General features: G+C 27.6%; 1 protein-coding gene across 4 annotated transcripts in view; it reads left to right on the top strand.

The window, feature by feature from the left end:
* Window positions 1-13,031, top strand: part of LOC129967032 (F-box/LRR-repeat protein 3-like) — a 54,310-nt gene that overhangs the window by 19,482 nt on the left and 21,797 nt on the right. For all 4 annotated transcript variants that reach the window (XM_056081667.1, XM_056081666.1, XM_056081665.1 and 1 more), the window contains exon 4: window positions 9,496-9,825. In XM_056081667.1, coding sequence (XP_055937642.1) covers window positions 9,496-9,825 — 330 coding nt within the window. The remainder of the gene's footprint in view (window positions 1-9,495; window positions 9,826-13,031) is intronic.

Genomic DNA, 13,031 nt, shown 5'->3' with positions numbered 1-13,031 from the left:
CAACAAAATTATTTTTTTTTTTGAATTTTTAAGTATTTAATTCAAAGTTCAGGGATTTATTTTTAATTTATGTTTTGTATAATGTTTTGTAAATAAATCTTAATGCAATATATGCATGCCAAATAGTTCTAAAGATTTTGTATTACTGAATTCATTTTGCATCATTTTTATAATTAACATCATTATTACCTTTTTTCAAGATAATATATTTATACTGTTGAAAATGTGTGAAAGAAAATATTTTAATATCAAGCCTTTCACATGGATATCGAAACACAGATGAAGAAAGTATTTTCGTTTTTAATGTGCTTATAAATGAAAGATCGATATCAAAGAGTTCAAAACATAAAGAGATGTCGAAACATTCAAATACTCTATACAGCTTTCAAAATATTTAAACTACTAAACAAATACATGCTTTGGAATAAACGGTGAACTAGATAACGAATCAAAAATAGTGACATGTACCGATTTTACGTGTTCATGATTTTCTTGAATTGAGAAAATCCATCCAGAATGAATGAAATCTATTCAAACCTTCAAAACTTCCATATTTATTGCTATTAGCTTTAGATAATGCTACAACTGTAAACTGCGAATTCAATTCCAAAATTGTTTTTATGTAGTTTCAGAAAGAATACTAGAATAACTGAACTGAACAAAATTGGTTGAATCTTTTACTGCCTTTTCATTTTCTCGAATAATTAGTATTGAAAGAAAAAAGTTGCAATCGCCTAATATTCAATACAATCTTCAAATCCGAACGAAATATTTTCGGATTTGTTCGGATAGTGTAGTTCGGAAAATGTTTCGGATAGTGTTTGTAAATACGATACTTCAAAAGCATAACATAATATAATGCTTTTAAATTAGCATATTAAACCCATGTCACAATTTGGAACTGGCCTAATCTGCCTTTTATATATGAGTAGGTAAAACAATAACGCAAAAATGGGACGAGCAATTTATCTCAGTTTTTGATCCGAGTTAAATTGAATCAAATATGTCTAAAGAGTCTTACTGTTATTTACTGCACTATAAAATTAAATTTTATAACAATGGTAGTACGCTTGAAAGTGTAAAAGGGATTACTCCTTATATTTATGCTTTGAATTTGTAACTATATGTGTGTGTGTGGGGGGGGGGTGCACATGTGTGTGCGTGCGTGTAAAAAAGATTTTAACAGTTGCATGGCCTAATAGAAAAAGAAAATACTGAATTTTCAACTTTGATTTATTTCAGCACAGAAAGCCTAATTTACGTACAAAGAATAAGAGGTAAGAAAAACGTCAGTCTACATTGTAACAAAAGAGACCGAAATTTTCCCTTCAATGGTTAGGGATTTCTTTGACTCGTGTAGTCTTAGGAAAGGAAAATTTAGGTATTTTTAAAAGAATGTTACAAACATTAAGGATTTTAATTCTTTTACTTGAAGCATATGAAAATACTGAAGTGATCAGTTTTGTAGAGCGTGTATTTAATTAATTAAATAATAAAGGTGGAATTGAAGCAGAAAATGAGAGATCATTTTAGAATGAAGTTAATATGGCTAAATGATGATGAATATTTGGAAATTAATTACGCTTTAAATTAGTTCATCTGAAAATATTTTATTCAATTTTTTTTTCTCTTTAAAATCGTTTTTTGACATAAAATGTAAATCTTTTAACTTTCTCTTAGATAAGATTCATTTGCTTTGGAATGGATATTAATTATTATAAAAAAATATTCAACGCATTACACCATTCATTTGGTGGAAAATTATGAAAGAAATTGGAGCGATTTCGACAGTGAAAAAGAAAGCAGGTAATGAAAAACATCTGATGTTGCAAATTAGGCAATTTGGATATCAGATGCCGATTATTGATTTTCCTTCAGTTAACAGCAATGGAGGAATAGTTTTGGTTTTGCCATTTCCTCCGTTACTATAAAATTAGGGACTGTATTTTTTTTCTGTTTATAAAAAATATGCTTTCAATGCATTTAAAAATGCATAATACTAAAATTCAGAGGATTAAAATAACAAATTTTATATCCATTTTTACTCTTGGATTCAGGTTTGAAGCATATTAATAATTGATCCGCATGAGTACAGATCTAATTTAATCTTTGAGATGCGTTTCTAGTTTGTTCCATGAAATGCAGTTTGGAACTCATCAATATCTTGCAAATAAAAGAAAGGGGTTAAAGTCAAAGAACCTCGCACAACCGAATGTCAAGTGACTTGCATAGTTTCATTCGTTATGTAACTGATTCAATTCATCAATTAATCTACAACTGATTGTGAAATCATTAATTCAATTTTGTCTAAATTGGGTCAAAGGAAGTCAAGAGCACGATGGAAATTTCAGTATCTCACTGAATTTAAACTTGAATCTTAATGAAACTGAAGTTGAAGATAAATAATACACTCGATCTCTGTTAAGACACATTGCCAGATCTGAAGACTTTATGCAATAGGAACGTTTTTCTAAACAAATGAAAATTTTACAAATCGAATGAACATGTATATTTAATTATATAGAAATAAGATTATCATGTGAATGTCGCTAATTTGATCGAACGATTTATATTTTTCCAATGTGTTCACGTATAATTAATTATTTTTATATATTTCCATTTATACGTTTATAAATGGATTAAAACTCAATAATAAACCAGTATATCATATGAAAATAAATGCATAAATACAAAAAAAAATGAAAGATCAGAAAATAGGCATGAAAATGTTGGCAGTATGTCAAATGCTATTCATATAACGTCATGGCCATATGATAAAAAAAAACCCAGAAGTTTCAGCCTTTTTCTTTTTTTATATTTAATTCAAAAACACATCATTCGCATTTATATGCATATTTTATGAGATTATATTCATATTTATTCAATTTAATAGCTAATATTTTAATATTAAAGCCATAAGATTAAAATAATTGAAGTTTCAGAGAATTAAACAACTATTTATTTCCTAGCTATTAAACTATTGATTTAAGTTTATATATTTATTGCAATAAAATAATAACTATGTCGAAAATTAATAAATTTAATTTATTAACGTTTAGCTTTATAAATGTGGTAATTCTTTAAATAATAATTTTAATTAACCGTGTTTCTGCAATTTTTGTAATACCATAAATTGGTATAAAAATTCTGGAATATATTCAATTAGTATTATCTACCCCTTTCCAGAGAAGAATTCTTTTTTTACTGCATTATTTTAGCATAGAAAATAAGAAACTATTGACACAATATGAAAGATGCATTATGCAAATGTAAAAAGGCAGTAAATTTTCAGTCGAATTAATCGGAATGAACCTATTCCCATTGATGCAATAAATAATATGTGAATAAAATAATCATAGAAGATAGTTTGAATCAAATATCTTCCTAGACTTTCTGTGTTATATTTTGTTCTTATGTAAAATATATATTAATAATTATATTTACTGCTCTCTTTTTCAGCGAATTCAAATACATTAATCCAAAATTTAATGTATAAGAAACAGAAAATTGCATCCATGCATTCTTAAAAATAAATAATTAAGTATATATTGCGAATAGCAATCGACTCAAACTGATGAATTGTCTTTTTTTTTAAAAAATAGTTATCACTTTTGTTGCGTATAGTGATGATTAGATTTGAACATCCCATGTAATTATAGATTGACTTTTTCGACACGCCCTGAGACACAAATATGAAGGACTGGATCGCATTGTGGGGAACTAAGGTTGAATTTCTAAAGGGCATCACCGGCTACTGTAGCAACCCTTCCCATGGAAAGCATGTCCCGTCATTGGTAAGGTGCAGTCGCCCCTACACCATTTCTATACTCAAACGGTTGGCAAGAATCAACCCTTATGCCAAAAGCTTCTTATCCTCAAATCTGAGATGTATCAACATTCTGATGGCAAAGCGTATAAATTAAACAGCAAAAAAAATCAACTATTACTAAAGCATTTATTTCAGGAATTGCTTTATTTCTAGAGTCTATTTATTTTACAATGCTCAATAAGTTATATTTTGTTAATTTTATAACAGATAAATGTTGACATTTTGCGAGATGTATTGGTTAAATTTACTATATTAATGTAAAAAAAATATATATTTAAAACATTCTTAAAAATACAATTCTGTCTAATTGCTAGAATTAATATTAAAATTCAGGGCAGAATAAGTTTAAAACGTTATGGGTAAATTCTATTTAAATTTGATTTTAAAAAACTTTGGAGGAAAGAAAAAAATGGAGGTCGAAATCAATAATGTTTTAATTTTGATTTTATAAAAATTAAAAATAAGTAAATAGAAGATAAGATATCGTGTTTTCTCTCAAAAGCAAATTATCTTTCCACATTATTATCCATATTATTATTTTTATCTTTAAGATGGACACCTCGTTTATACTCTCTTGCTATACGTTAAAGACAGCTATCAATAGGTAGAATTGAATTTATTCCTTAATGCATGGAATGTTTCAATTCTTGTCTTTCCTTTCCAATAAATGTTATATATTAACATCTATTCAAGGAGAGAAAAGCCTCATTGCTAGGAAATGGAAAAAAAAATGTGTCATCTATCTGCATATCAATTTTATGTGGGAAAGCAAGATTGTTCCTGATTTTTTTCCATCAATATGTGCTGTATGGAACATTCAGTCGAGTACATTGACAAGTTTTATTGCCGTTTCTGGTACTTATAGACACATAACTTTGACATCAAGATAATTTTGACATAAAATGATTAAATTCTGTTACCATAAAAACGATGATAATATTATCTTGCTATTTTAGATGAAAAATTTCCGTTGGAACTTTAGATCCACAAAATATTAAAAAAAAAACAAAAAAAAACATGTTATTTTATGGCATGGAATAACTTTAATTTAATATCTTCCATAAGCCCGATGATACTTCCAACTGTGTCAAAGGAAGAATAGTACAAACTGATTTTACAATGGAATAGTAATGGGAAACAATAAATTCTGAGAACTAACGATTATGGAATTAAATGACATCGAAACTGAAAACTAAATATTAGTTGGCACTAGTCTTTCAATCTCAATTCAGGTTATACTGTCTCAGAAATAGTTCGATTTCATTGGTATCATTTTTAAAAATCGATTATCTTTTTATAGTTTCTTTGTAGAAATTCTTTGAATTTTGGCATGTAATACAGGCTAAGACGAACTAAATATTTGATCTGATCAAACGTTTTGCACATCATAGAAAATGGGTAAATGTAACTGAGAATGAATCTTGTAGAAGTTATTATTTTCTTCAATTCCAGAAGAAAAATAAATCCACAATCTAAGTGAATGTATAGTCATGCTTTGGAGGTCTCGATAAAACAGTTCCCTTTTATCCAAAATAATTTATTAATTAACTAGTTCTAGCAAGGGGAACGTTTATAATTGTCCCGATTATAACTATCCCCATCTCAAAATATCGGGTTATTGGGAACAATCCATTGTATGGGTTCATGTGCAATGATAAAATAGTAACGTCTAATACTTTAAAATTTAATTTTATCGCGAAAATTTACGGTTTTTCAATAAATTTATATTCTATTTCATAGAATAACGCATATAAATTTCCATAACTATTTAATATCTTCAATTCGAAAAGACTAATAATCATTCTATCCCTAATTGTGCCAAGAAAAGTCGCCAAATGAGTCGTTACAGAAACAGATATATTTGTTTAATAAGAAACAGAAGAAATATACAATATATAGAAGATTACTTTAAAATAAATTAGCGCCAGTTGTTCAAATATAAGATATAAAAGATTACTTTAAAATAAATAAGAGCCAGTTGTTCAATTTAGTAGTATATAAAAGAGTTTCCATGTTAAATAGAATGTTTAATTTTCAATTCAACTAATTTTTCTCTAGAATTTATGCTACTAAAAAAATCTAATCAGTGATAGGATTTAATAGTGCAATTCATATCCAATTCTCTGCAATAGTAGGTTATGATTAAATGCCAACCAATTTGATTAAAACAAAACAAATTTTGATTTAGTCAAATTGGTACCTTTCAAATCTAGCACATTTAACTGACTACTATCAACTCCATCAATTCCACAGACGAGCGAATAATGTTCATTTATTAAGGTACAATAAGCATAAACAATAAAAATGTGTATATTTGTGCAGAAATCAGCAATGAATGATTTGAGATATTATTTTCTCCATTTCCACTACCTACTTATCGTATTGAAGAAAAAAAAAATCCTCATCTTCATATTCCTTTTTTACCGTCAAGTTTTATTTTTCTTCTTTGAGGGCAGTTTTCTTGCTTTCTTTGATATTTGACGACATAAATTATGTCATCATATCATTAATAAAAATTCATAATTTATGCGTACTGTAGTTACTGTTTTCAATTACCCTCGCTACTTCTCATTGTGTAAATTAGTGTCCAATTGTAAACGAAGTATTGATACAGTTGTTACACTGTGCCCATTATTTACTTTTTCTCATTGAAGCCTTGCAATATGAAATATTTTTTCCCACAATTCAAGAATAATTTTTTTATATAATCTAATATAAAATAACTAATTCGGAGCATATCGTTTTTATAACTTTTACAAGTTTATTCCACGATTATAAGAAATATAAATACATTTCTTTTTTCTGTTCTAGATGAAGATATATGTTCTTCAGAATTTTTTTCGGTGTCAGTTTTTTTCATAAATATATTCAATTGAAATTCTTATTCAGTTTGAAATATGAAATTTCTCAGTATATATTGAATAAATATACAAAAGAAATTAAAAAATGCTTTCTCCGAAATCAGTTCGAAACTAGACTTATAATTCTTTGCTCCTATTGTTTTAGAACTGAGTACGCGTTATATTGCGTCAGTTATTGGATAAATATATTAACTTATCCCAACTTCGCAATCAATCGTCTGGTAGCTCATTATTGGTGGTTCGCTACAGATACATTGAATTATTTTCCAAAGGATTCATATTACTCCATTTCCATGGAAACTGATCGAGCGTTTAAAATGTCAAGGTTGCCTTATATATTTGCGAAATTTAGTTAATTTCCTGTTTCACAAGTTATACTTGAGCAATGTTTATCATCCAGTGTTGATCATTCGTTTAAATATAGTTATATATTTCAAGAATCTTTCGTATTGAATGAAAAAAGGTTTCTGAATTTCATCAATAAAAGCCAGAAGAAATGAAGCAATGTATGGCAACATCTTTCTAACTTTTTGGTGTAAGAAATATGTTTAAAATAACGATTGGAGCTTACTTATTTATTAATGCTTAATAACGCTATTTGATATATTTACTGTTTCCGAGTGCGATTTCATATTGAATTAGCGAAAGATTGGACAATATTAAACTCAAACAATTTTGATAAAGTATCGATTCTCGAAATATAAACAAAATTATGTTATGATTTAAACTACTTATTATCAATGCTAAATAACACAAATCACTGAATTGTTTTATTAGGCTATTTACTTTATTGGAAACTTTCAAACAAAATATTAGTTGCTAAAAATTTAAAGGTTTAAAACTTAAAATGTAACTCCCGTTATTAAAATTTGATTTATTATTTTAAAATCTTTTTAAACAAGCAAACTGATGAAAAAAGTTATCATAGATGCATTAAATTTTGTCTATTGATGTTTCCAGTGATTATTTTCGAAACATTTTGTTGGAATTTTTGATTCCTCATTCAACACGTTAAAGGTTTGATAAGTTTAATATCACATTTTAAGTATAGTTAGTGGAATTTATTTATTAGAACCTTTCCAAGATACTTTGTATGTCATATTGCATGGAAAAGCTGTTTATTGCTTTGCCTTCGTCAGCTGATAGAAAATAGTAGAATTTAAATGCATTTGTTACCGTAAAATCATGTATGTTTTATTTTTTAATCTTTAAATATCATTAAAAAATATTTTATTCCTCAAAATTCTCTGAATAAACTTAAGTATACATTTAAGTCTTTAATATTTCAGATGTTACCTTACATTAAATATTAGAAAATATTAAGGTAGCTATTTAAGTCATTTTATTCATTATCTACAACTCACATTTTGATTAAGTGTGAATTATTCATATTCTTTAATCATAAAAATAAGTGAAAAAATTTCAAAAATTGGATAATTTATCATTTGATAGAACATTGAATTTCATCTGTTAAGCGCTCAAACATCATATATATCAATATATTTCCTACCATTTAATTAATTTGAATAAAAAATAATTCAAAGTATAAAAAAGGAAGGAAGTACTAGTAGTCTAATGAATTTCAAGAATTAAAAAAATGAAGTTGAATTCGCATGAATTATGACCATTTATCTTAAAAAATAAAATTTCAATAAAGAAAAAAAAATAAATTATTAATTTCCATATATAATGTCTAGAACACGTTTAAAACTAATATATAGTGAATCTTATTACATCTTTACATTTCCAATGAATTTTATTCCAGTGTCTCGTGCTAATAATTAGTTCCACATAAATCTTGACTGTTCGTAATATATTTAACACAGAAAGCTAAGTCTTTCAATTCCTTTAAATTTTTAAAAAACTTCATACTAATTTTTAAGGTACCTGCTATGTATAATACTGTCATATATTAAATATCGTGCTTTAAATTAAATTTTTGCAAACACTTAATCATTGTAACGCATTTTATAACGACATGATAGAAGTTGAAAGTTTTTTTGAAATCATTAACAAATTATTTTTAACTTGAACTATTATATTACAAAAATTATAAAATATAGGATGATCATAAAGTTCTTCAATGTTTACAAAAAATATTACAAAAGAGTCATTGAATATAATACTGTGAAATTTGGAATAGTCGTGTTTGTAATTTTTAATGCAACAGTTAGAGCAATTAATAACTCAGAAATAGCGATTTTACATTCACTTGTGTTCAAATTAGCTTCAATGAAAGAAGCAGTTAAATGCATTCATTTGTTCTGTGAATTCAAATGGGTCATTACTTCTCAGTATCAATTTCGGGGTTATATAAAAGAGAAAGTATTTGTCATTCCAATTGAAGGTGTCAATACATTTGAAACCATGATTAGATATTTTATCTAGTGTAAGAGCTGAAATCTGAGACAATACTTGGCGGGAATGTGAATACTGCTTGCATGTTTTCGATTCACCATGGGAGTTCACATTGAAGCCTATTGACGTAAGTGATTTCGATCCACCAGGCCGGCTCACATTAAAGTTTACTGACGCATGTAGTTTTATTAAAAAAACTTATAAACATCTTTACAGTAAAACAATACAAGAATATGTAAAATTAAAATATTTTTTATAATACATTTCGCAACTAAGAAAAAAACATCGTGACAGCACTTTATATATAGTTACTTTTAGAAACGCATAAATATAATAAATTGATATTAATTAAGCCATTAAACCGTTTTTACACAATAAGAGATAAACATTTTTATTAAATTTTCTGTTGTCTTTTTTTTCTTTCTAAATTACAATTTTATTTTACAGGAGGAAGCAAAATACCTTTTAGACGATGTTGTCTACAATTGCGGTGAAACACTAAAAACCTTAAAGATCGTGAACTGTTCTAAAGAACCTTATGCTATGTTACATCCAGCATGTTTTGTAAATCTTCAAAAACTCACCTTATCTCCCCAACATTTGGGAGACGAAACCTTGCTGCTTCTGGCAGATACAAAACTTAAAGACTTATATTTATTACAAACAAAACTCACAGAATATGCGCTTCCAGTATCCTTCAAAGTATGGAGAGAATGCTCAAAAAAATCTCCCTTCCTCAGAATTCACCATATGTTGGATGGACAAGTAGACACACAGGTAAACACTTTGCATTTTGTATTTAGATTTTTCTTAATTGCTTTGTATTTTGTAATAAAATAAAATTAATGGATATAAGACTGCCTAATGACATACTAAACAGTATAAAAAAGTCACAGAGAAATAAATTATGGAAGATAGGTAAAGAGAGATATATTAACCCTTTCGAAACTGGAGACCTCTATCCTAGATGCACGCACGGGACGGAGCATATGCGAAAGCAATCATTGCGCAGGATGGGGTTTTTCCGTAGCTAAACCTAAATTTGAAAAAAAATCACAAAAACTAAAGTTTAATTCCTTAAGTCGTCCTTTTTGCTACATTTTAAGATTATTTCTTTATTTATAATACGAGAACGTTTTTCCTCTTACAAATCACAATTTCTTGCCAGAATAAACCGAAACTAAGGCTTTCCGTAATAAAAAGAGAAATGTGCAAAATGAATCCTAAAGCTACACAAAATATGACAGAACTGACGGTAAAACCCGAAAATATTATAGTTACACAGTAATAACAAAAAAAAAAAAAAAGGAAGAAAGAAAAATAAGAAGCGCGAGTAACTCTATCAAGTGGAAAGTTGCACAACCCTGCTCTGTTTATTTATATTACTCTTACTGCTCTCACCCTCAACAGTTGTTCTGCAAGATACCACAGCCAGGTTAAATATGATCAAACTGGTGGTCAGAATACCAAAACTATATTTATTTCAGAAGTAATGGACACAGGATGCCATCTCGTGGCGATTAAAAACTATCCTAGCTTAAAATACACATATGCATCATAACACAATGCACATATAACCCATGAGTTCGATTTCCAGAAATGCACGGATGGTACGTATCAGCTGTGAGAGACGTTCGTAGGTGATGCATACATGACACGCCCTTCGCGAAAGAGATAAATAAGAAATATTCCCCATATTTTCTAAATTGTTTTTCTGATTATTTCTAAGTCATAAAACTGAGAAAATGTAATTTTATTTATCTGTATGTGACAAAAGATTTTTTTTTTTTTAATTTTTGGAAATAGTTTAGCAGTTGTGTTGTAAAAAGAATTAGATTAAGATGTTTTCAGAAAATATTTCATATAAATCTATGAAACGACTAGTATTTCTCGATTGCTTCGTAAGTTATGTAACCATGCGTGAAGGTAATCATTACAAAAATAAGCTTTTCATTTTCATAAGAAAATTATTTGAAATATAAAGTTTTTTTAAACTGCAGAAAGAGCAGTTTATCTTTGTATTGATTATCTTTCTGCATTATTTTTATTGTTTGTGATATTTATGAAAGATCTAAAGTTTATTTGACTCTATATTATTAGTCAAATTAATTGTTTGTGTTCTAGATGAAAGATCGAAATTTTTTTGATTCTATAGTATTGGTCAAATAAATTGTTTTGTGTTGTTTTTTAAGAGTAATCATTTCAAAAATTTTCTATTTATATGCTACTAGCTAATAGTATTTTTTTAATTCTTTATATGTTATTTTTGTATTGTAAATAGAGTATAAAATTTCAAAATTTTACATTTATTAATATTTTTGTGAATCTGTCATTTATTAAATCTCAGTGGCGTGGTAAAAAATATCAAGTAATTAGTTCAGCAAACCAGAAACAATGGGTTTGATTTACAAGAGATTAAGTAGATCGAATTTTTAGATACATTCTTAAATTTGGCCACTAAAATCATTAAAATTTAGGTCTTTGATAAAGCTAAAAGTCAGAATCTTAAATATATATATATATATATAATCTTAACTATATCAACTATATCATCTTAACTATATGCACTAAAAAATCATATTAAAGCCATCGTTTGAAGTTGACGCGGCCTTTCACTGGATGACTTAGATTCTTTTCAAAAATTCAATTTCTGAGAATAAAATTAACTAAATGTTTAGAAGAGTATTGTTTCAGTCAACTATAAGGAGATAAGGAAGTTTCATATTACAGCGCGGGAAATTCTCGATCGCATTTACTTTTGCCATTAAACAATCAAGAGAATGTGCAAAAAAAAAAACATTATTATGTGAAGATTCCGAATCTTTCAAAGATGATGCTATGCAAGGAAAGAAATAATTTCATGATTGTTGATAGAAGTCATTTAATTTAAAATATTGTTTAGCAGTGGAGTATGAAATATTTACAAGCACATGATGATTTGGAGGTATCCGAAGTGTTTGATGGATACATTTTTGCTTATAAAGATCACTAAAAATATAAACCTATTTTAGCCAACATCTGATGAAAAAGTTTTAGTGAACGATGAATTGTTGCGATTATCATTGATCTCCTAATGGTTTAGATGTACCCGAAGTGTTTGATGAATACATTTCTGCTTATAAAGATCACTAAAATTATAAACCTGTTTTAACGAACATCTGATGAAATTTTTTATTGAACAATGAAATGTTACGATTATTATTGATCTCCTAATAGTTTAGATGTATCCGAAGTGTTTAATAGATATATTTCTGCTTATAAAGAACACCGAAAACATATACCTCTTTTAAAGAAATGGTGAAGAAAAATTTTTAGAGAATGGGAAAATGTTGCATTTTTCTTCGATCTCCTAAAAATATTTTGCAAAATTTTAATTTAATAATTAAATAGACAATAGAAGTTTCAAGTGCATTAATTATTTAAACTGTTGTTTTTGTTGGATTCCAGTATTAAGAATTTTAATGGTTGAAGAAGACATCGACATTTTAATCTTGGAAAGATATTGTTCTAAAAAGATCTTAGAGAATCAAGCACTCTTAATTTAAGTATTCTATGACGTCATTCAAATGCAAATACAAGATAGTGATTTTTGCCATTCTCGATTTGAGTGGGTGAGATGCAAAGATTACTATATTCGATCAAGGAGGAACAAAATTCTGGTCTTTATTCAAGAAACCTCGGCTCTTAATAAACATTTTCTCAAACGTACGCACAAAGTTTTCATAACAGACGTCATTTAAATGCAGACACATCATAATTATTTTGCTCATTCAGGCCCTTAGTAGGAATGATGCAATAATTGCTATATGTGTTCAATAAAAGGAAAAAGGGTCTTAATTTTCAGAATTAAAAAAATAAAACTTCACATTGAAACGAATATGAGTGGTTCTAAAACATAAACTATTTGCCATTTACCCAGTGGCTAAAATGGGCAAAATAGCTTTGATTTATTTATATGAAGTTAACCCTAAAATTCTGTACAT

The sequence above is a fragment of the Argiope bruennichi genome, chromosome 4 (genome assembly GCF_947563725.1).
Source record: "Argiope bruennichi chromosome 4, qqArgBrue1.1, whole genome shotgun sequence".
In the NCBI taxonomy this organism is placed as follows: Eukaryota; Metazoa; Arthropoda; class Arachnida; order Araneae; family Araneidae; genus Argiope; species Argiope bruennichi.
This window is presented reverse-complemented; position numbering and strand designations above follow the sequence as displayed.